Source organism: Mugil cephalus, chromosome 16, assembly GCF_022458985.1.
Source record: "Mugil cephalus isolate CIBA_MC_2020 chromosome 16, CIBA_Mcephalus_1.1, whole genome shotgun sequence".
Lineage (NCBI taxonomy): Eukaryota > Metazoa > Chordata > Actinopteri > Mugiliformes > Mugilidae > Mugil > Mugil cephalus.
The window spans coordinates 3,798,902-3,823,660 of NC_061785.1; the positions used below are offsets into that span (position 1 = coordinate 3,798,902).

Sequence of the window (24,759 nt, forward strand, 5' to 3'; positions counted from 1 at the left end):
GTCTGTGGATGAAGCCCATCACAAACTTGCTGGAGTTGTTTCTGTTAACGACCAGAAACTGACACGACTAGTGTCCATTAGCGGCCAGACAAAGCGTTACTTTCCGCTGGGTTTTCATTAGCGGTGTCGTCAGAGACCAGTCGGTTTCATCACATAAGAGTCAACTTTAAAGAATCTGAAGTCGTGCGACATCCTTCCCTGAAGATGGTGTTTCTTGACAGGAGTGAAAAAAATCATTTTAGCAGGATACTACACACTGCGCACACTGTTTGGGTTTGATTAAGAGTTAGCGGAGTTGTGCTGCCGCCGCACTGTGCTGCAACTATAAGTCTTATCTGCTGCAACTTAGAGGATTTAAAGGAGCTGCTGCTAATGTTTTGAGCGTAAGACGCCACTTGACAGCAACAGAGGGTTCACAGGATCTATGTCTGAGCTGTTTTTTTTTTTTTTTTTGAAAGCAGAGGCACCAGTCTACGCTCAGATTTGTTGCATCCTTACAGTAACTGCTACAGACCCTGTGGTGAAGTCTGCAGCATGTCCCAGGTTTATTTATCGGCTCCAGAATCATGTTCACATAGATATATTTCACCGTTAACACGAAGCAGACGACGTGTCGGGTGAAGAATGTGTCTCACTTGTTCTGCCTCTGTGTGTTCACGTTAGTTTGCAACAAAGGAATTTGTGAAGCGTGAGATTTGGGTCCGTGTGTGCGTGAGCCCATTAATTCCAACATTAGTTTATTATGCAGATAAAACTGCACGTGTCGTTCTGTTATATATTGTTTCTAGAAGATTCAGTGTTCTTTGTGATACCATCATTTTAACGGCGCAGGATCCTTTACTGCAACGTTTTTTACAGGCCAAGGACCCCAAACTGATGGAGAGATTAAGTGTGGACCCCCTATCTACTATATGTGTTCTATTAAACTCAGCCTACGGCTAATTAGCATTGTTAGCTTCTCTTCTGCTAATATTGAGTCTGCATTTCACCTGGGGACCGAATAGGCTCTCGGTCAATTGCAGGAAACCTGACAGAGTTGGTGTGTAGTATACGGCCTCGTGATTGGCTCAGCAGCGATAGGGGCGGGGCCTACTGTGTACAGGAGGCTTAGATTGAAAGGTCTAGTGTGGCGCTGACTGAAATATAATGTCTTCTGCCCCCATGGATTAATATTAATGTGTATTTAAAGAAATGTAATTTTGTGGAGGGGGAACATGAAAATATATGTATAAAAAATGTCTAATCAACCCCCCTGCAGTACCTCCACAGACCCCCCACTGAGGACCTATGCTGTACCGATAGTGGACACAACATGATGTTAATTAATTCATAAATGAATAGTCTTTTATTTAACCTGGTTTGTCCCCTTGATCTCTCTTTTTTTTTTTATTACAAGGCAGCAACACAGTTTCAACCAGAATTCACATAAAATCACAGAAATGCTCCGGTGAAAAATTTGCACACAAGACGAACAGGACTTGACAGATTTCACCATCTTTTTAAACTCGTTCGGGGGATGCTAAGTTTTGAAGTTTGAGATTAGACTGCAGGTTGTACCTTGCAGCGGGAGCTAAAAAATAAAAAATAAAAAACTAAAAGCTGTCTTTACCAATTCAGGTAGGAACCACAACTTGCAGATTCGCCTTAGAACGAATGCGTTTTCGACATTTCAAGCTTAAAAGAGAAAATGAAGATGTAGGAATTGTGCCAGCACACACAACAAGGAGGCTAGTTTTTATTATAACACAGCCTCGTAGTGGTTGTTGTACACTGATAATGCATCTTATTTAGCGGTGAGGATGCTGTGCAGGCGGGAGGGAAACGAGCCGACTCCACCGTGTTTCATCTCTGACCTTTCGGCCCCGAGCGGCGACAGACGGGGTCCGGGACAACACGCTTCCTCCAGCTCATGTCAGCCACGCGGCAGCTGCTTTGACATCGAGCCGACTGCATGAGTGTGTTGGCTGCTGTAAAATGTTGACACCGGCGACCTGCCAGCTTTCCTCTCTCATGGAGGGTTTGGGTATTTTTGAACCACCGGTAGTGACGGGCCCCTCGGGTTCCTCAATGTTTCAAAAAAGAAATAAATAGAAGAAGAAGAAGAAGAAGAAGCGAGAAATACTGTATGGAACACTCAATACATTAAACACACATTAGATCAAAGCGAACAAGCCTGAAGAAGGCACATTGCATCAATCCCCGGTGTGTTTATGTGTGTGTGTGTAGCTCCGTGTGCAGGCTGCCATCTGTGATGCATTGTGTAATTTTTATAATTTTAGCTGCAGACTCCCGGGAAACTTAATTTCATACACCCACCTACACACACACATAATTCTCTCATGGCAAACGCGTTCATTCACTCACTCATACAATCACTTGCAATTGCTGGTTCTCTCGCGCAACACAAACACACACAAACACGCACACACACACACACACGGAGAGACACAGCTAATTCTCTCTGCCTTGCTTTGCAATACAGTCACAGCTAATCAAGCAGCCAGCCGTGGAAACAGACAATGGGCCAGATGCTGGTGGCTTAGAGCAACATTCACAAAACTCGCGTCTGACTCTGAACGTTCCCCCCGATCGGGAAATCAGACTTCGTGACCCGGTGGGACCGAGATCTAATCAATCTATTTGTTTCAGTTGTAATTGAACGATGCAAAACCCAAATACCAAAACCACTTCTCGGGGGGGCCTACACAACATTTCTCATTCCCGAGGTTTGGAAACAGGAAACAGACAGACAGACAGACAGCGGGAGTGTTATTTCCACAGCTACTTCATCGATGATGCGTTCGGGAGCCGCGTGGAATCAACAAACCTTTTGACCTCTGCTTTCATCTGTCGTCAGAACATCGGCCCAGAAATTGGGATTTTCTCTGCGTGTGGGTACGTCGCCATCGGCCGTTGGCTCGACTCTGACGGGATTTATACAGAAAATAACTCGAACCATTTGTTGCTCAGGTCTGATGTTTGGATGCTTCTGTAAAAAAAAAAAAGAAAAAAGAAAAACACAACAAGCCAAAAATGTTGTTGCCCTCTAGTCAGGAGTAAAACGCTCAACCCATACATGTCACCGAGCTATAAGGGATTAAATTGAGCTTTTCCAAAATTGCTATTGCTGTGGGTGATGAGCAGCAGTGCGTCTGCTGTATGGATGAAAATATAGAATGAGGACGTTCTCTTTGCAAATGGGAAAATGTATTAAAAGGACGCCGCGGTATTTCTGGGAAATATTTACTGGGATTAGCCGGAGAATATTCATGTGTCTTTTAATCTTTTGAAGACACAGAGACTGTTTTACAGGCTTTTATTTCATCAGTTCTGCTGCCAGGCTTTTAACCACAACCAGGACCAGAGATCACATCAGTCTGGTTTTAGCAGATTTACACTGGAGCCCAGTATGAGTTACATCTGTCTATTTTAAGGTGTATTATTTTTAAAGCTCTCTATGACCCCAGGTTAACCCTCTGGAGCCGATGGATGTGCCACTGCGTCCAAATGACGTAACAACAAGACGCAGCGTCACTGAATCTCTGTTTCATGTAATGTCTACTTGAAAAGTGCTATGCAAATAAGCACGAAGTGGGCGGAGCCTGCAGTCAGTGTGTTGATGAGCTTTACTCCACCCACGCTTGGATACTCCAAATATGGACGTTGAGACCCGCCCACCCAACACCCAAAGTAGCAGGACAGCATTTTTATTTATTTATGTATTTTTTTGACACTTTTACCCAAGAACACTTTTACACCAAAGACATTTCACTGGCATGAAGCTTTTCACCGTACGCTTCTCAACTCAGTGGCATTTTTCATTAGAGCTCAGAGTGCGTTCATGACCTCAGCTCCTCTCACTGTACGAGCTTTGTTACAAACATCCGGACTTTTCAGAGGGTCACGTCAGGGACGGGGAAAACTGTTCCTGCAAACTGTACGAGGTTATTTTGCAATAATAGGAAGGATGGTTTGTCTGATCAGGAATAACATTATGACCACCTTCCTAGTATCGTGTAGGTGGACAGGGAATGGACATGGGCCTTCTGAGGGTGTTGAATGTTGTTAGTTGTCACAAGATGGTTTGAAATGTTATTGACTTCTCCCGTCAGTGGTTGTAATGTTAATGTATACATTTTCTAAACCCTGGGTTATATTGTTGGACTCCTAATGAAACATATTTAGCTCCATTTTACTCAATCAAGGCTCGAGTTTTCCTCCCCCAGCGAGCTCCTGCAGCACACACACTGGTATTAACACACTTTGTCGTGGGTCGGCCTCTATAACTAAATAAATGTGATCACACGTCCTGGGACTCATCAATTAGCGTTTGGAGAGACACCACCAGGGAAGAATCAGGGCAGTGACCCAGTTTGACTCATCTTGGTTCAGACGCACGGCTACAAAAACACTGTGATGTCAAAAGAACCGTGACTCTCTGATTCAGTGTATTACTGCCCCCTAGTGGTGATGTGTATGTACGTGCATCTATATACAAAGAGAAAAGTTGAAAAGAGGGAATAAAGGGAAATGACAGACCACTCAAGAAAATGTAAATTGATTGTGCTCTACATTAGCTGTAAGGCTTCTCTTCTGACTCCTCCATTTTTCACTCCTTCCTTCCTTTTATCATTTTTATCTCTTTTCAAACACCTCCATCTCCTCTTTCTCTCCCCCATACCCATCCGTCATCCACGTTCTGTCTCCATTTGTGTTTTACGCACAGGTTGACTGACCGTACACTAAAAAGTGATTTAAAAAAAAAAAAAAAGTGACTCCTCTGTGCAACTTTGTTGGGACTTGCAGCAGATTTGTTACTTTAATCACACCGGGACATATTGTTTTTCCCAGATAGCTTTTTAAAAGATGGTGCTTTTCTGACCCTCTGGCTCTCCGAGTTGCTGGCTGCAGGACACGGAGCCCGGGCGATGATACACAGCAGTAATTATTTATATATTTATTTATTTATTTATTTTGGACCGGAGGAGTCAGGCAACGCTCCCGGCAACAGGCAACAAAGGGAGACCACACGGTAGAAAATCGATGCCGGTATTTTCTGCTAACAAAATGTCTCCTGGCAACAAAATGGTCCTTTTGTTGATTAAGGCGGCTTTTGACTACGCAGGTCATTAGACGCTGGTTATCACTGGACGGAGCCGAGTGTTACGGCTTTAAGTGTCGGTGGATGAGCATCAGCCACCAAAGCTGGAGAATAGCACAAACCCTGATTGTTTAACGACAAACGAAAGAAACTTTAAAAGTGAATTTGCAGTATGCGTTTACCTGCGATGCTCTCCTTCATTTTCATTCCCCCCCCTCCCTTCTCTTTCTCCAGCTATGACCTTCCTCAGTACGGCAGTCGCAGGAAGCTGATCTCACCCTCTGGCCTCTACGATGAATATGGAGAGGTTGTTGTCGACGACGACGGCAGCTACTACTACAGCCCGCAGGAGTCTGACGGAGAGGTAAACACAGAAGAAGAGAAATGGTGGGAGATGCAGGCTGGCGAAGCAAACAGTGTCCGGGAGATGAAAAGAATCTGATGCGTTCACAACATTAAGAATGGATGCGTGGTGCAAAGTTTGCAGGTGGAGAGACAGGATAGTTTGAGAAGGGATTGTTCTGCCCTCATATGATCTCTGCACATGTTTACTGTGTCTTTTAGTTTAGTAAATAACAGCTGCACACATCTGTCTTCCTCTCTCTGTAGTCTAACCTGTACGGAACCCACATGGAAGATAATGTTTAGCCAGAGTTAGCGGCTACTAGTTAGCTTAGCTGACCTCAAACAATTAACAAATAAGAGAAAAAAAAAAGCTTAAAGCTGCACTTCAGAAGTTTGTCTCCCCCTTCTGGCAATAAGAGAAACCTCACAAGTTACCAGGAACAGTCTACGGAAGCCCGAAGCAGCCATGGGTTCACATATCTGTGATAACAAGAAACTTTTGCAAAATCTGGCAAAACTGTTTACACTAATAAGAAAACAAGCACAAGAACAGAGTGGGAGAAATTTATTGAGTTTTTCTGAGCATAAAATACAAAGATATTTAAACAGTGCTTGACAGTAGGCACAAGTCAATATCAGTGAGAGACACCTAATGAGATTTTTCAGCGTCGTCGTATGACTCTCTTGTTATGAACACTGACACAACATTGCAAAAGTTTGTCGTACTTATTTATTTTATTTTTTTTTACTTTCTGTGCGTGAATAACCCAGAAGAACAAGATCATCTTCTTTTTTTTTTTACACATCAATTTTTTCCCTTAGGGGGCTCCGTAAATTTCAGTTTTTTCGAGATCTTGAGTTATTTATCTCGTTATCTTGGGAAAGCAAAGATCTCGATATATTCAATTCCTAGAGTTTCATCATACGTGACCTGCCATGCTGACTGATAGATGCCCTTTCTTTTTTTACCACTGTAATGTAGTAAAATAATAACCTGATGTAACACTTCTACTGTAAGGTGAACCGTTTATATTGTGCTTTAATGTTTGCTAGATTAAGTTTCTGCATTCATTTAATACGTATGAATGCATGGCCTCTCAGGGCTTCCGTACAAATCTGCCCCCACGTGGAGACTTTTCAAAGTGTGCAAAATTACACTGAAGACGTTAATGCAGTTTTTCAGTTAAAGTTAGCAGCTAAGCCTTATTTGTCCACTAGGGGCTGGTGACTCTCAATTAAATCTTAAGAAAGTTGTCACGTCTCCATCAGCCTGGTTAGTTTTTGGTGGTAGGAACCAAAGTCACGGATGGTTTTTCATTGAAGTCCTGGTGTTTGCATCATACTGTGTGTATCAGTCGTTCCCATTGGTTGTCCAGCTCCACATCACTGCTCATCTCTTCCCTTTAATACAGGACTATGCATCTATAACTCCACAGTGTTAACTCTTCTTGTGAGGTTTAGGACATGTTACTGCACCTGTGTCATGTCTAAGTGCACGGTTTGAGCCTGTGTTAATATTGTGTAACAACTTTAATAACCCCTGACGCTTCCTGAGACATAAACCTCTTATTTTGTTCCTGATTTGTTTTTGGACTGATCGTGACAACAGGTGAGGAGACAGTTGCATGGAGACAGATTAGCGCCGCGCCCCGCGCCCATTCCTCCCCTGAGAACGACCACGGCGCCCGTGAGGACCGAGGCTGACAAAAAGCAAGATGGCGGCGGCGGCGACGGTGGTCTGACCGTGAGCACCAAGAGCTCGAGCGCAGCCGCCAGGTTGAAGGCCGCCATGAGAGTGAGTACGGGGAAAACGTCCGGACGGGCTCCTAGCTTCCACCCCCCCTGGAGCAAAGCCAGAATCAGGCCCGTAGAAGAAGGGGACGGAGGGCGAGACAGAAAGGCAGACAGGGTGGAGGTGGCTTTTGAGAGAGAGGAGTCAGGGAAAGTTGAAAACAAAGGGGAGAGGGGAGCGAGAGCAGAAATGGAAACTTGGGCGAGAAGAAACGGAGGAGGAGGCGCCGTGAACAATGGGATGAGGAACGGAGTCAGGCCTGAGCACAGGGGACAGCTCCCTGGCTCCTTGTCCTCTGGACGCTGCTTGAGCCTGGACGGCGGCTTGGTCATCGATGGGACTTATTTCCAGGCGTCCACTGAAGCAAGCAACCCCCCCGCAGCCAAACAAAGGCTGAGCGAGGCCCTCGGTCTTATCTCCCTGGCCAGAAGGCTCCAGGGACCCGTCAGGGTTGGAGATGAACAGTGGAGCGATGCTCAGAGCTGGGAACGAGGAGAGGACAGAGGGAGGATGTATGGCTCCATAGGAGATATGAGTGTCTCTGCGTCGGTGTCCCAGAGAGACAGGAGGAGGAGGAGGGGGAGGAGGGGGAGGGCGGGCAGGGAGTCGGGGGAGGACAGCAGCTCCTACGAGGGCCGGTGGGGGAGAGGAAAAAGAGGGAGAAGGTTTCACGGCAGCGATTCGGAAACGGGAAGCAGCCCGAGCACGAGCAGCCCCACGTCGTCCTTTAAGACCGAGTCCGACACAGAGACGGAAAAGGGGGGAGAGGGGAGCCCCAACGAGGAGGTGGGGGCCTCTGATCTCATGGCGGCCTCTGAGTCCGAGAAGGAGTCGGGGTTAGAGAGCGAAGAGGAGAGGAGAGGAAAGGGCAGAGTTAGCGAGAGCTCTGCAAGGAGCAACGGGACGGGGGGAAGAAGAAGAAGTCACTTAAAGAGAGGAAGCGCCGGCTCCAGATATTCTGCAGCTTCTCGGCCTAAAACCTCCAGACGCTCCTCACGGGAAACACCGGAGCAAGAGAGCGAAGACGAGGAGGAGGAGGAGGAGGAGGAGGAGTCTGCAGATGATGAGACGACGAGTCCTGGATCAGGGAAGTCCTCGTTGAGCGGGCGAGCATCCAGCCGCGGCCAATCAGACGCCAGCGCAGACGTGATCGACACCTCAGACGACTTGTCGCCAATCATCGAGGACACGGAGGAGGAGGAGGAGGAGGAGGAGGAGGAGGAGGAGGAGGAGGAGAGGAGGAGGAGCAGCAGGGACGGAGATCAAGAAGACGGGGATTTGGGAAATGACTCGGCTGATTGAAATGCAGACGAGGCCTCGGCCCCCAGAGATTAGATTCTCTGCCACTCAGTAAGGTCTTGTTGCTTGGGTGTGCAGTCATTACCTGAGTGGGATTTATTGCTGTAATCTTTCACCCTTATTTTCCCTTGTTTGTCGTGATTTATATTCACCAGAGTTCAAATCACCTGTGTGTCCCCTGCTGCCCTCTCCGGTATCTCCTCGCTCTGCTTCTTTCTGTTGCTCAGATCTTCAATCCACTGCTTCCAATCAGAGCGCGTCCCGAGTCTTTCACGCGAGCCGACTTGTCTCGTTTTCCCACTGACCTCTCTTTGTTGAACTTTTTTTTCTTTAGCCGTTTCTTTTCATGTCTGTTACCTGCAGACGTCTTCCTCCTCATAGAGAACAGGTTCTGATTTCCATGCATGCGAGGTTAAATGCAGGACCCGTGAGGTTTGCGCTGCAGATTAGAGTTGTTTTTCTTCTCTCGTCTGTTTCGAGCAATGCTTTGCATTTTTAAACGTCAGATAATCCACAATCTGGAGTAAACACCGCTGCTCTGACCTTTTTGTGTGTGTTTGCAGTGAGTGAAGGTGCAACTTTTGTTTTGTGCATTTTAACGCTAAACGAGGTGCGAGGATAATGAAAAAGGTCACAGCTGACCGTCACCTGGACAGTGAGAACGCTCTGTGTTTAAAGGATAGGTTCACTTTCTTCCAGCCTCAATGCATCATTAGTTTAATAATAACATTTTTTTTTTTGGATATGTTCTGTTTTTAAAAAAACAATGTGTTCAGCGCCTAATTTGTGCACAAATTTCCTGCATAATCTCTATCCTCCTTAATAAAACATGCTAAGGTAATATGGCAAATTCATCAGCGCTGCATTTACCTCAAAGAGATGCATCTTTTTCTACGAAAATGACGACAATCTGTAGCTTCAGTTAAAAGAAGTGTGAACCTGCCCTTTAATCGACTGGTCTCACCATAAAAACCTTGTTACTGTTAAAAACAGAAGTTGTTACGTTGAAGGGGAGTTCTGACACAAATGAGAAGCAATTCAATGAAGCTGCTTCTTTTCGTGGTTTACATGATTCATAATGAAAATCGCTGAGATGCATATTCATGTGATATTAAAGGACCACGTGTGCGAGGTTTAGTGGCATCTAGTGGTGAGTTTGCAGACTGCAACACACCGAGTGCCGAGTGCCAACGTCACAGCAGAAATGTTTTCAAAAACTAAACACGCTTTTCTTTCTTCTTATTATTATTTTTTTGTTGTTGTTAATTTCCATATCATGTCACTTACGAAGCGACGTATGCACAGTTTAGTCACACATTCATTTTAAGTTACTTAAAATGCCAACACTGCATTGGTCCACTAAAAACACGAGTGGAAGAAAACCATAGACGGTTAATTGTAAACATTCTTGCTAACAGATCTCCCTAAATCTGACACTGGTCCTTTAAACTTGCCTTGCAGTCCTTTTACCTTGAGTCGGGACATTTCATTTAAATGACATTAATGAAGCTTTAATGGTCCCTAGTTTAAGACGATGTCGTGTTTTGTTGTCATTTCAGCAGGGCAGCAGAAAACGCCGGATCAAGTTGGTGTTTGACCGAGAGTACGAGACCAGCTCCACCGGTGAGGACAGCATGCCGGAAACCCAGCGCAGCCGCTTCCCCTCCTCCACCCACAACAGCCACGCCAACGTCAACGGCAGCATCTACGTGGCCCAGAACGGCTCCATCATCCGCACCCGGCGGTCGGTGAACGCCACCTGCCCCACGCACACCGCCGCCGCCGCCACCACCACCGCCACCATGAACAACAACCTCAAACTCGCCTCCCCCGTCTTCAGCTCGCGGCTGGCCAAGCACTTTAAAAAACTGGACAAAATGGCCGCCACGCTGGAGGAGAGGGTGCCCCTGAACAGCCCCGGCTCGACGGTGGACGGCGGGCGGGTCACGCTGCGCACCTTCCAAAGCCCGGCCGCTCCCGCCTTCTCCAGCACCGACACCAACAAAACGCTGTCCAACAATCGGCAGTCCAGCGTTTCCCTGGGGTCGACCAGCACCAGCAACACGGGGCCCGAGGAGAGCGCGGCGTCCAGGTCCAACGAGGCGAAGGCGGCGCAGGGCGTCGCGGAGCCGGCGCAGAGCGCCGCGGCGGAGGACGACGAGCCCAAAGACGGCGAGAGGGAGTCGAAGGTGGACGGCGGGAACGAGGGGGACGACGGACGGGACGCGAGGGAACCCCTGGAGTGTCCGAGCGACCGGACGCAGTCGGACGAGGAGGAGCTGTGGATGGGCCCGTGGAACAGCCTCCACATACCCATGACCAAACTCTGACTGACCCTGACACCACTGTGCTCGCCCCTTATCGCCAAGATCCACGAAATGTTTCATCATTTCTATTCATCAGCCGAGGGGGAAACTAATGCTCCAGATCCAATTAAAACACGTCCGATTAACTGATTGGCTCTCAGCTGAAGATGAATTAACATACTCTGCTTTTCAAATTTCATTACGGGGGGAAGATTCCTCACATATCAGCCGCGGTAACTTCATTTATTTTTATTTAAACTCAGACGGCGATAGAAAAGAATGAGCTCCCTGGCATTTAATCAGTTATTCGCCGGTTTGATCTATATTCCAATCAGCGCTATCTATTGAACCCGACCTCAGAGCTGCAACACCTTCACAAAACCGGACCTAGAACGAGAGGACTTGCTATATTTCTACTTTGATAAGAGATGACGAAGACAAAAGAGTATATGTATATTGTTTTTTTTATGGCCCTTTAAGCGACTGCTGTCTGTATTGAACCGGTCTTCATTCGGTGGTGATCTTGAATTTGCCTGACACCGTTCCATCATCGACACACACACACACAAAGAGTCTTGTACCGTTCACACTTGCCTTTTTAATCCTTGTCAAGTTGCTTGGCAGACTTTATCCAAATAAAATGACATCCGTTGAAGCGTGTGAGTTGCTTGCTGATTTAACGGCGGCGCCTCGTCTGGGATCTGAAAGACGAGGCGCGATGGCAGGTGAAGATATTTTCCCGCTCGCCTCTTTCAAACAGCCTTTCACGGTTATTTTCAAAGGAATAATTCTCCTCCGCCAAATATACCTGCCTGAGAGATGAGAGGATCGATACCGCTCTCCATTAAATATGAGGCTGCATTCAGACGAGGGTGCAGGCTCTAATAGTAAAACACCAATTAGGAAAACGTTCTTCTGAGTGAGTTAAATAAATGGGGTGTGACGTGCTAATTACTGAACTTGAGAGACGCTGGCAGCTGCCGTTTCCCCGTGTTGCTGTTCTCTCAGTGGGGGCAATTATTGATGCCTGAGATGATTTGCTGCACGTTGTCACGTTGCATCGAATAGTTGGTCAACTTGGGCGGCGGCAACAGCAGCAACACACAAGGGAACAGCTCGACACACAAGACTCCCTGTGTGTGGTGCTGCGTACTGGAGTCAGGTTGACAAAGTCTTGATTTTACATTTCATTCAGCACATTTACATACACGTGAAAAAAAAAATGAATTATTGCCTTAATCCGACTTTAACTGGACAGTTTAATCTAATTAAAACCAGACACTACAGGTGAATAGGGTAAAATATTTAACTAATACATATCACCATGAAACGTCTCCAGTTGATCACTTACATAAATACACTAAGTTTTCTGTGAATTTTATATTTAAATATGCAAATGAGGCATTATTGTCTTAAATATGCGCTAATTTGCATACATTTTCAGAACAGAAATCTGAATAATGGATAAAGTGAGGTTCAAAATTCTTGTTTCATTTTGTTAACGTATTAGAGTTAGAGAAAAATAAAAAATTTTACCATGTTTTTAGGAGTAAAATGTTCAGGCTTTGATTTATGATATATGTAAAAATCCCTGTAAATACCTGCAGAATGTAACTAGGAATAAATCTGGAAAGTTTAGTACGTGTAATAGCTACTGAAATGGAGATTTCTGTCTCAGAGTAGCTGAAAAACGAATGTAGCTTCAGATCGACCTTTCTACTTTCAAGTACGAAGGATATGACCATATTTGGACCCGACAGACTTATCCAGGAGAAAAAGATCTTCACAACGGAACCTCATATTAAGACACTCAGATAATGTGATTGGAAATGGATTTTCTCTGAAATGTATATGCCTTAACTGGAGTTAAACTAGACAATATATACGTAGATGCTCCACAACTACTGTGCTGGTGTATGACCTCGGAACAAAAACATACAAAAAAGGCCGGTCGCAAAAGAAGAAGAAGAAGAATTATATGTGGCAAAAATTCTATTTATTGTACTGTTGTATAGTCTGATTGCATCAATGGAGAAACCGTCCGTGCTCTTCGTGCTTAGCTCAGTTTTACTATGAGGTGTTGTTCACCTTAAGCAAAAAAAAAAAAGAAAAAGAAAAAAGTGAAGCTCAGCTAAAAACTAAAAACACTGCTCACGGATCATTTAGTTTTGCTTCTCTTCCTTTAATCCTTCTTCCTCATCAAAGTTCATCGCGATGCAGGTGGAGGGAACTTTTTAATTGTTGGACACATTACAGTGAACGGTTCCATCTGACGTCTGGAGGAAACGGCCTCATTAAGCCGCAGCATTAGCACATTTTAAAAGTCTCACGTTCCATTTGACGGCTGCATATTTCTGCATTAAGGGACGCCATCACCGGTGCTGGTATTTGAAACGGAGTGCTCCTTATTACCCGGAATTAGCCGACTGCGCCGGAGAGTGATATTTTAAAGGGTTTCTGGAAGGAAGGGCACGTCTGAGGAGGCTGTTATTGATTCAACCAAACGAGCCGATTATGTCACTGATTCCTGAGTCCACTATTCTTACTGGTGGAGGAGGTGGAGGAGGCGGCCGCAGACTGGAGGTGGCTCATTAAGCTGTGGCACGGGCACAAAAGATTTGATTAGTAGCGGGAATTATGTTCAGAAAGGTCATTGCACTCCACTAAAAAAAAAAAGAAGAAACCGATTTATTGTGCGCGCCTCGTCCTAAACGCAAAGTTTTAGCTCAGATTCAGTTGATATGAATCTTTTTTTTCCTTCAGTTCAGTCTTTAGATCTATGTCTCTTTTACAAAATGAATGTGAAGCAAATAATGAATCATTAGTCTTTTATTTTGACGGTGGGTTTAATATTTAATATTTTTTTTTTCAGGCTTCTCTGATAAAAACAAACTGAACCAGTTATTTATTAATGTTTTTTTTTTAATCTTTTATAATGAACCATATTCGTCTCCTTATCGGTATCATTGAGTCAATCATCCCTCTCTGCGTCACAGCTTTGCATTTTCTTTTATTTTATCGGGAGCACTGGTCACCAGGAGTCAGTGATGTTGTTACCATGGAAACGTGGCTCCTCTGTGGTCCGTGAGTGGATTAAACCAATTTAACGTCTGTTTTTCCGTATGAGGACGTTAAGTTTCAGGTTTGTGGCGCTTTTATCCTCCTGGTTCTAGTTGGTGGAGACAATTCAGAGGATTCGTTCTGCAGCCGATCACATGACAAAAACCTCATCAGATTTTATAGCTGAAACTTTTCTAGTTAAATCTGAGACGCTATAACTTCGCTGATTAGCAACTTCATTGTTTGCAATTCTGCTTTTTGCACAACCATGTTCAGACATGAAAATTAACATTTTTATATTTATTTTGTTACTTATCGGTGACTTTATTATAATACTGAGTGAAATAATCCCCTTGTTCACACATGAGGACATGATTTTGACACTTAGTTTTTGTAGTTCTTAATGAAATGGAGAAACTGGAGATGCAAACCAAACAAAAGCTCAGGTCTCAGGTCTCAGGAGGAGACCAGTCATCGTGACTCTGGACTTCACTGGAAACATGAACTACTGGTAATAAGCTGCAGCTTTTCTTTGTGCTGTAAAACACTGAGCTCTGAAAGGTCTTAAAGTAATTTTATGCAACAATTTTAATGAAAATACCGACATTAACATTGAATGCACAAGTTCTGGATTAAAAAAGTTAGTTTTGTTAAAAAACCAGGAACTATTCATAAAATGTGCATGTTGTATCTTAAAAACATTTCTTTTAGTTAGTTTAATATGTGTAAGGCCGATTTAATGTTTCAGCGCATGTGAATCATGTCATTTAAAATAAGAATTAAATAAGATTTAAAGTAAGTAGACGCTGGGATATTTAAGTGAGAACCTTTTATGTATTAATAACATTTATAGGTCTGTTAATGGAGAAAATAAGACATTTCTTTCAACGTTGGGAATCACTGGTTCCTTTTCCCTCCAAACAAACCAACACTCTGACATCCAGCACCTTTAAGCACTTTTATTTATTTGTTTTTATTATGATCCTGCTAATATGACAAATCCACCAATTATCATCCAAAAAAAAAAAAAAGAAATTCAAGTAAATAGACAAATGTTGACTTGACGGTCACATGGCAGCACAGACGGCGGCTGTTAGAGGATAAACTGAACAACCACACCTATTCAGTGGATATAAGGAAAACACCAACAACAGCTGATTCTGTCCACATATGAAAAATAAAAGGCGTACTGCAGAGTAACATGTAGTATGGATACTATACTGAATAATTTACACATATAAAGTAAAATATTTCTTCACTAAATAAGTTTGAATAAACACTTAAATCCTCCCGCTCACAAACTGAAATAAATACAAAAAAACAAAACAAAAAAAGGAGAGAAATCTACTTACAGGAACTTGTACATGAACGACATGAAAACTGCCAACCAGGGCTTCACATTAAAATAAATAACTTCCACGCAGACGCACATTTGTCTCAGGTTAAGAAATGTTACATTCAGAAATGAGGTCTACAGGTCAGAAGAGAAGGGAAAGAAAGAAAGAAGAGAAAGAAAGAAATGTTTACAGGTTAACACAAACGTCCCTTCATGTGTGTAGTCAGTACGACATCACCTTCATCTTTACATTAATGAGTGTTTTCATCAGATATTAGCTTCGTGTGACAGCGTTTCTCCACCTTTAAATGAGAATCGGTTGGAATAAGAGCAGGTAACAGGATTAACTCATGGATGTGGAGGTTTCTGGGTCCCAAGTGATAAAAATAATAATACTAATACTAAGAGTTGAGCTAAGTGTGTGGACGACATCAGGTCAGAGGAAATATTGCACGAAAATTCAACCTCACAAAAGCACAAGGACACATAGTTTTGTTGAAGCGAAGTCGGTCACAAAACACTGCACGGGTTAAAAATGGAGAAAGTTTCTTCTTTCTGAGAAAACTTTCAGCTAAATAAAGTTAAACGTACAGTGCAGTTTCTTTCTTCTTTCTTTTTTCATTAGATTAGATTTGAATTAGTTCAACTAAATCTATTTATTGATGATTGAAATGAGAAATAAAACTGGATTATATCCTCAAGGGAGAAAATAATTAAAATAATATTCATTTCAAATATGCAAATGTAACTCATGGAAAAAAAATTAATAAATAAATAAAAAGGGGAGAAAAGTGGTCAAGATGTTCAGGAAGAAATAAAACTCATCTATAAACACGTCACAGTCGAGGACTCGAGATCCAGGCCCATGAATTAAAGTCATGCACTTTATTCATTCTGCTGCTGAGAAGATTTATTAATTTTAATCTGTGTGTGTGTGTGTGTGTGTGTGTGTGTGTGTGTGGGAGGGGTTAACCTGGGCTCAGTCTGTACATATCTACATTTCACACCAACACCAAATCTAAATCCACCACTGGGCTGAAACTAATAATAAATACGACCAATAAAACAGGAAGTGATCCTCTAACACAGGAACAGTGACGGCAAAAAGGGAACAAAATAAAACGAAATGTGCAAAACGCTGTTTGAAGAAGAACTTTCTGTCGCTTTCTCCTAAAGGATCTTAGAGACGCTTCATTTGAACCAAAGGAGACGTTTTCACACAGGAAACAGTTTTTAGTCTCATCAGGTCACATCACGTTTAAAAACGTGGTTGATTAGACATTTTTATACGTACACAACAGACCAAAGGTTTGGAAGGAAGATCAAATATGGACATAAAAGATCATAGTTTATACTTAAATAAACATGATTATTATATGAAGAGCAATTTATCAGGAGACATTTTTACTATAATTATCAGGTATTTGAGTTTTTTCTGCCTCCTCATGACATACGAGGGAAATCTGTATTCACATTAAAAGTGAATAATATAAACTTTTTCTTTTCACTGACATTTATTCAGTAATGTTCTGGTAACATCAATGTTTGTCTCTTTTATTGTTTATTGTTTAGCTTTAAAAATTGCTGCTAGTTTTAGTCCATCCCTGTCGTATTTATTTTTATTTATATATCTTATTTATTGTATGCATCATCATTTTTCCCTCTCTGGTTCAACTGAGGCTGTTTTTAAATGATCTTTAGAAATAAACTCTGACTGATGTGAGCAGTGAACTCGTCCCAGAACACACAGAACTCATGCTGCTTTTTCAGACAGAAACCTGAAGCTGCTTCCAGACTCGTGTCCTGTAGCGCAGCATCTTAACCAGGTGCAGTTTAAATCAGAATCTGTTGCTCGTGAGTCGTGACGTCCGGGTGAAACCGTCCTAAGATCCTTTGAGGAACAACGCAGAGTTCGTCTTCACAGACGCAGCTACGACGACAACTACAGGAAGAGGCAGCGTTTTTTTAAAGCAACGCGGGACAAGCTAAGGAACTACTGTTGCTTTTAGTCAAACGCTGCTTCGCTGCTTCCGAATCTAAAAGGGTTTTTATTCATGTTCTGTTGCCGAGCGTTGGCCAAGAATGTGCCCTTACAGTACTGTGAAACTGGAACAGTAGGAAAAGAACCAAACAAGCCAGCTTGTCAGCCTCCTTCACAATGCCCTCAACAAAAAAAAAAGAAGAAGAAGAAGAAGAAGAAGAAGAAGAGCTCCATACCTGAGAAAGAGAAGGATCACCCGCCCTCGCCCTCCGCCCTCATAGAGCAGATCTCCCTCAAGCTTTCTAATCAATGAATGAATCATATGTAATTTAAAATAACAAACTGCCACATCAAACTACGTCTTCATGCTTTGAAGGTTTTACTCTTTCTCCACAGGAAACTCTATTTTTTACTAAACACAGCTGCCCCTGGTGCCCCTGGTGTACGGGGCCACGCTACGACCAAATAAAGCAGGAGGAGGTGGAGCTCCGGGCCCCCGCTGACCGTCGGTCACGCTGGGGGGAGGAGCTTCCAGTCTCCTGATGAGTGCGTCTGTCCCCTCGGACCCAACGTCGCCTTCCACTCGCTCGACCGACGCCAGGCGCCGTCCTCCAACACATCACATCCAGAGGAGCCCCGCCCACAGAGTCGCCGGGACGCCTTCGCTGCTTCACGCGGGAAAAGAGGGAGGGGGGGAGGAGGAGGAGGAGGAGGAGAGAGGGGGGAGGATCCTCCGGGTTTAGAAGTAGTCAAGCTCAAATCATCTCCCTTCGTCTCTGGATCTCATTTGTGGATCTTCCAGTTCCTGAGGAGGTGAAGCTTCCAGGCTCGGGGGGTCAGAGAGGAGGCGGGAAGGTGGACGGGCTGGAGCTGCCTGCTAAAGGAGGAGGGGGAGGAGGGGGAGCGGGAGGGGGAGGCCTGCAGGAACCGTCCTGCCTCCACCCTGCCCTCCGTCACCCACGCCTTCAGGCCTGCAGCTGCAGACAGGTACCCTGCAGAGGAGACACGCTCTTTATATGTGCAGGGAGACTTTAAACAACACAACCAGATAACGTGAGAATGAAAGTGAGATTTAAATATTAGGATGTATGAGCGAATAAGAACAGAGGTCACATTACAGCTGATCCATGGTTAATATGAGTCTGATCTCACAACACCAATGTTTTCCTGCTTTTACACCAACTCCTCTTATTATTTACCATCAGCTCATATTTCTATCAACGTTTCCACAATAATAAAAATGATTTTTGCAGCAAAGGTGAATTAAAACGATGCAGATTAAAAACAAGGAGGGAAGTTAGCTGAGGATGTCTGAGTGTCTGAGTCGTATCATGAGTCTGATGAGCTGAAACACCTCATACAGTATAAATCCTCCTCCTCCTCCTCCTCCTCCTCCTCCTCCTCCTCCTCCTCCTCCTCATGCACTGGGCCGTACAGCACAGGACAAAGGTTTGGAAGCAGGATCAGATTTGTACATGAAAGATCATCGTTTCTAACTCATCAAAAGACTTTTTTTACTATAATTATCAGGCATTTGTGTTTTTCTTTCTTCATATCATCACATATGAGGCGTTCGTTTAACAACAGATATTTAAATGAAGACTCTCAAAAGACAAAGAGTTAAAGTGAATAATGAAAACTTATTTTTTTACACTGAAGTTGTGACTCTTGCAGATCTTCTCCACCCTGACACTAAGCCCTTCTTCTTTTCTTTTGCTGATATTTATTCTGCAGTTGTCTGGTAATATTAATGTTTACCTAAAGTTAAACTGGTAAAACTCAATAAAATTAATAAAAACAAAGTGTGATCATAAAGTAAATACGTCCCAGAACACACAGAACTCTGGTTTTTAAGAAAGAAACTTGAAGCTGCTTCCACACTTGTGTCCTGTAGTGCAGGTGAAGTTGCACCAAAGATTTTACTCCATTTCTAGGAAAATTCTGCGAGAAAATTCCACAGGAAACTTTTAACTAAAATCCTTTTAAAATCAGGCTTAACATTACGACCACCTTCCTAATATTGTGTAGGTGGTGACTCAGAGAATGGACGTGGGTCTGGTCTGGTCTAGGTGGGTGCTACAACCCTACATCAGGTCTATAACAGGAGGTACACGCCCCCTAGGGACTCTGCGGAGGTGCTGCGGGGGGGGGTTGCAAAACCTTTGTTTTTTTTTTTAATTTCCCCGACAAATTTAAATGTCTGTAAATACACGTTAACGTGAATCCAACATATTTTGTCTTTCAGTCAGGACTTCACTCAAGCAGCGATACAGGAGCTGTCAATCTAAGCCTCCTGTCCACAATAGGCCACGCCCCTATCGCTGCTAATCCAATCACAAGGCTGCACTTTACACGCTGACCCTGATGCACTCCAGAGGCACGCTGCAAAGTTAGCATAAGAGAAGCTAACAGTGCAGCTCGCTCTCATGCTCATCACTTTGTTTTATTTTATTTATATAATTATACACCAGTTATGTGTGTTTTTGTTTCAGGCAGCTGCACGGCCGCCCTACTGCTGCACATGTTTGAAATATTATTTTTACAGCTTAATATTAAATGCAAACGATGATAATAATGTATATTTATAAGTAGCACTAGTCTCATACAGGACACATTTAGCAGGTCGGGCGTCTCTACTTAATCTCTTATGAGTTTGTGTCCTTGTCCTGAAAACCTTGAGGCCCGTGTGTTAGGTGAATGTTAGAGGTTAGGGCAGACATACGGTACCTCGCTTGTCTTTCCATGCACAGACAGCAGACATGTGAGCCTCACTCCTGGAGCTCAGTCAGAGCCACACAGCATGCAGCTCTATCATCCTTACTCTGGGCAGGGCCGTCCACGCCGCTGCCAGTCGTCATGCTGCGGCTGCGACTGGTCAGCTTCTTCAGCTCGCTGGCGAACGAAATGACCTTCTTCTTGTCCTCCCGCACCACCTGGAAGAAGAATTCCAGTTTTTTCTTATAGGAAACACCAGAAAAACCAATTTCTTTTTTCTTTTTATCCATTTTTTTGTCATAAGATCAATCGACGGATAAATAAACGGAACTTCGAAAATCATTTAACCTTTATTAAACAAGGCAGCACATTCAAACAGAAGAGGAATAAATAAAATAGTGATAAAAACATACAGTATGAACACAGAATGATATAAATACATTAAAACTACATAAAACACTCAGAAACAAAGTGCGACAAACATGAACATTTCACGCATCAGACACGGATTATTATGAATGAACGAGTTCTCGTTGGCGCGTACGACAGCTTCATGTTGCCTTCAGGGACACAACAGAAACTCCAACAGTATGAAAGTACAGGAGGGAAGAGACGAGACGAACCTGCTGCAGTTAGTAAGTGTAAAGTCTCTGTTAGTGGAAATAGCATGTCATGCTCAGAGCTACCTGCTCTTTGAGTTTAAGAATGAACTTCCCGGCGCCGCGCCAGCGGTTCTGGGCTTGGTAGACGCACTCGTGATCCTGCAGCACGCGCTGGATGAGCTTGGTGGTGGAGGATTTCTTAGAGCCGCCCTCTTTGCTCACTTCCTCCATCAACACGTAGTCGCAGGGGTTGGGGTTGGACAGGATGCTGTAGGAGTACTTGGCCTTCGACAGCGTCTGGACGACACGAGGTGACGGGTTACAGACATTTTTCCTCCTTTCACTTATTTATTTTATAACTTTTATATATTTATTCTGGTTTTCAGTGAAAATGCATTTGAGTTTCAAATAGGGAAAAGTATGGATTTTGACTTTTTTAAATTTCCAGGTGTGGAAAAGTAAAAATATTCCTGTTCCCAAGACTTTTTTTAAAATTATAAACATCTAAAAAAAAAAAAAAATTAAAAAAAAAAGTAAATTCTCAGATGATTTTTTAATTTATTTTTGTATTTTACTTAATTTAGTTACTTGTAAAAAAAAAAACAAAAAAAAACGTGCACTGAATTTATCTTTAACGTATTTGTATGCGCTAATTTTGGAAATGATTTGGTGACATAACCACATATATATTCAGAATAATGAAAACTATCAATTAATTTCATGACAACTACATATTCAAATAGCATAAATTTGTTTTTTTTTATATTTATATATTATTATATATTATATTCATATTTTATTTTATAAATCTGTTGCTATGAAATAATAACGGAGGAAGTGAAATGAAAAAACAAAAGGAGCAAAGGAAAGTTTGGGGGGAAAATAAATAAATAATAACATCAAATAAGTCATTTAAAAGATGGGTAATGTCGCTGTATTAATAACCTCGTAGTACCACTCCCACATCCAGCATCCTCTAAGTCTTTAGATTTTAAGTAGGTGGTTCAGGCTTTAACCAGTTAATTGAAATTAGTGAAACCTGCAGTAATTACTAATATGACTTGTTATTAGATGCTGGATTTATTTCTGCAGGTATCAGAGGTAAAGCTGAAGTCTGACCTGCTGGATGATGTCCTGAGCTGTGCTGTAGCGTGGGGCCTTGATCACCGTGTGAGGCTGCTCTGGAGAAACTTCATGGACCTGGACAAAGAACATATCCTCCTCTACTCCTCCTCCTACTCCCACTCCTCCTACTACTGCTACTCCTCCTCCTCCTCCACCTCCTCCTCCTCCAACTCCTCCTTCTCTGACTCCCACAGTCACGTCCTCCTCTCCTTCCAGAGCCGCGTTCTTCTCATTTAAGTTCTGCAATAATTAAACCACACAGTTGCATGAGACAACCACGAGAGGGAGCCAGAGTCTGTTTAATGAAGATGCACTGGGACGCGGTCGTTATGTTTTATCAGATTAAATCCAGTGGCGTGGACTAAAGGAGTCAGAGGATGTACCTCGTCTCTGGATTTGAGGCAGATCCTCCCCACGTAGCCCTCCTCTGCGTTCCAGCTGCAGACGAGCCGGTGCACCTCCTCCTCGGGGGCCAGAGCGCGATACTGAGCGCAGCGTTTCACCTCGCTGCGCTCCTTCAGCAGAGGAACCTTCTCCTCACACAAGAAGAAGTCGGACGGGTTTCCTGCTGGTGCCACGACCTGTTGGAGAAGAGAAGACACAAATAAATGTCTTCAGTAGACTGAGAGAGTTTAAACAGTTGAAACGTGCTGAGTCTTTATTTGTCTGGCGCTGACCGTGTCCAGCAGCTGTTTAGCAGTGGTTTGCTCAGTAACGCTGAAAACTGTGAAGGGCTCAGGACCAGGAGCTCCGTGCACCGTCACCCGGTGCTGCTGGGACACGTGTTTCTCCTCTGAGCTGAAGAGCTGCATAGGGACAAAGAGGTAGATGATCATCACTTTCTCCTCATGATGAAGCAAAACCAAGGTGGGACCTGACGTTATTAAACCTGCTTTGGACGCACTTGAACTGCATCATCATGAGGACTTTGAAGTTTTAAAAGTGCAGATAATCAATGAACCTCTATCTCATGGTGCGTTTCATTTACCTCAGAGGGCGGAAGCTGGAAAACTAGATGACTGCATCCATGAAAGCTCTGGTCTTAATCTGAACTTTGTGTGTTCAATATTTAAATTTTTTGAGTGAAGAGAGTGAAATTAAAGTTTAAAAAAAAATGTAATGTTAAGCTAAATTTAGGCTATTTAAGTTCCACAAATTGTAAATGAACAGATAATTTGAACTAACTCATGAGTTTTTTACTAGAATTATGTGATGAAATCTACCACACCAGGCAGAAATTTATAAAAAAGTTTAATTGTTTCATTTAAACAGTTCGTCATGATGGTGTTTAGCTCTGTTTTTACCAGGCTATCGCCTTTAGACGTTGTTAGCGCGACATGGAGCTGGTAGTTCCCATACAACACATGGAAAACTTAAAATACACTGTGACAGCATTTCAACATATGTATGTGGATAAATAATGTCTGTACGACCGATTTAATGCGACACAAACTAATCAGAAGAGCTAATAAACGGAACATTATAGGAGCTTCTAACTACTGTTTACATGCAGGGCGGCCATCTTGGGGGGCAGAGAGGATTCTACGACTTTCTGATTGTTCCGGTTGAAAATTCCAACTTGGAACTTGGAAATTCCGACTTCTGAGTCCAAATGCAACGCACCATCAGACCTGAATAAGTTCTCTTACCAAAGAGGACGAAGTAGCGCCCCCTATGGGCCCCTCCTCCGTCCTGTGGCTGTAGATGAATAAGCTGGACACTTCCAGAGGCTCATTGTGTTGTGTCCTTAGCTGCACGTGTCTGTAGCCTGAAACAACAACAAACACATTTTTATTACACAGTAAAATAAAAACTAAATGTGTGCGTCTTGTTTTTTCCAGTTGTACGTTTGTGCACAAGGTGTTCTTCGTTTCTTGGATACTTTCTACTGAAGCTATTTTCCGTCATGCTCGTTTTTTATCTTTTACACGTGATGTATTTTAATCTGTTGTAGTTGGCTCTTGTCTCACTGTTTCTCACTTTTCCACTGGTCCTGGAGCTTCATGTCAGTGGTAAAAGGTGTAAATTTATGTCTTTGTTTTTGTGTTTTGTGTGTTTATACTGGTCTTGATTGCTGTTTGGGGACAGTGGTGTGCGCATGAGGGTGCAACATGTATATTTTGTTAAGTTCACAGTGAACCAGCATAAAATGCTGCTGCACATCGACCCCTGCAGCGGTTCTCTACCTGGTTTGAGGGCCCTCAGAGGCAGAGTCCTCTGAGCCGTGGTCTGGGAGCTGTTGTTCTCCACCACGGCGAAGCGCAGGAAGCACATCTCCTCGAAGTGCACGGTGAACTGGAAGTGCTCGTTCCACATGGGGTTGAGGGTGTTGCGGTGGATGGGCTTGGTGCGGAAGTGGCAGCTGTCGATGGGCATGCCCAGGACGTCCACCTCGATGCAGGGGCTGCCCGAGCTGTTAGCGGGACACACGTTCTGACCGGACACGATCTGAGGGAGGCGGAAGAACGAGGAGAGGTGTAAAATCAGGGATGGGGACTGATACTCGGTGACGTAACGGCGCCAAATGGTTGTGAAGAGGCTGAGATATTTCGGTGCTTCATGTCGTATGCTGCAAGCTGCAGATGCATCCGGTGCAAATCCAGTGTGACGTAAAATGCTGTATTTCATCTAAAAAGGTTCAGACTCAGCGTCGTGCAACAAGTGCTGGAAGGAGATATTGTGCAAAGGAGGCAACACTTTAAATTTGAGTAAAAATCTGACGAATGCAGTGTCTTTAACAGCCCCACTGTTTGTTTTTATCATGATAATTATGACGGTTTGTTGTGTATTTTGTTTTATATTGGTTCATTTATTTCTTCTAAATCAATATTCTGTTTGACTTTCACGTCACAAAATGCCTTAAAAACCAATAAAAAGCACCATTTTTAGACAAAGTTGGTAAGATTTCCATTCTTTAGGCCCTGGTATCAGATAAAACCTCAACGATAAAACCATCCCTCGGTGCGATATGATGAGTGAACAGGTTTATTCTTGATTTAGAGGCTGAAATGGACCTTTATCTTTAGTGCATCTAATGAAAACCAAAGTGGGCCCGAGGAGAATGAAGTCACTCTGACCTGCCAACTATTTTACCTAA

General features: G+C 43.5%; 2 protein-coding genes across 17 annotated transcripts in view; one reads left to right on the forward strand and one right to left on the reverse strand.

Moving 5' to 3' along the window:
* Window positions 1-11,498, forward strand: part of LOC125022862 (protocadherin-15-like) — a 217,664-nt gene extending 206,166 nt beyond the window's left edge. For 2 of the 6 annotated variants that reach the window (XM_047609812.1, XM_047609816.1), the window contains 3 exons: window positions 5,336-5,465; window positions 7,056-7,241; window positions 10,097-11,498. In XM_047609812.1, the coding sequence (XP_047465768.1) occupies window positions 5,336-5,465; window positions 7,056-7,241; window positions 10,097-10,867 (1,087 nt within the window). In that variant the 3' untranslated portion in view covers window positions 10,868-11,498. The remainder of the gene's footprint in view (window positions 1-5,335; window positions 5,466-7,055; window positions 7,242-10,096) is intronic. The other 4 variants (XM_047609817.1, XM_047609819.1, XM_047609813.1 and 1 more) reach the window with 3 other exon arrangements.
* Window positions 11,499-14,847: 3,349 nt separating this feature from the next.
* Window positions 14,848-24,759, reverse strand: part of plce1 (phospholipase C, epsilon 1) — a 97,483-nt gene continuing 87,571 nt past the window's right edge. For 9 of the 11 annotated variants that reach the window (XM_047608882.1, XM_047608880.1, XM_047608887.1 and 6 more), the window contains 8 exons: window positions 23,849-24,110; window positions 23,312-23,430; window positions 22,340-22,468; window positions 22,046-22,243; window positions 21,657-21,902; window positions 20,622-20,834; window positions 20,042-20,153; window positions 14,848-18,212 (listed from right to left, as the gene is read on the reverse strand). In XM_047608882.1, coding sequence (XP_047464838.1) covers window positions 18,004-18,212; window positions 20,042-20,153; window positions 20,622-20,834; window positions 21,657-21,902; window positions 22,046-22,243; window positions 22,340-22,468; window positions 23,312-23,430; window positions 23,849-24,110 — 1,488 coding nt within the window. In that variant the 3' untranslated portion in view covers window positions 14,848-18,003. Of the gene's footprint in view, window positions 18,213-19,947; window positions 20,154-20,621; window positions 20,835-21,656; window positions 21,903-22,045; window positions 22,244-22,339; window positions 22,469-23,311; window positions 23,431-23,848; window positions 24,111-24,759 lie in introns of all 11 variants that reach the window. The other 2 variants (XM_047608888.1, XM_047608891.1) reach the window with 1 other exon arrangement.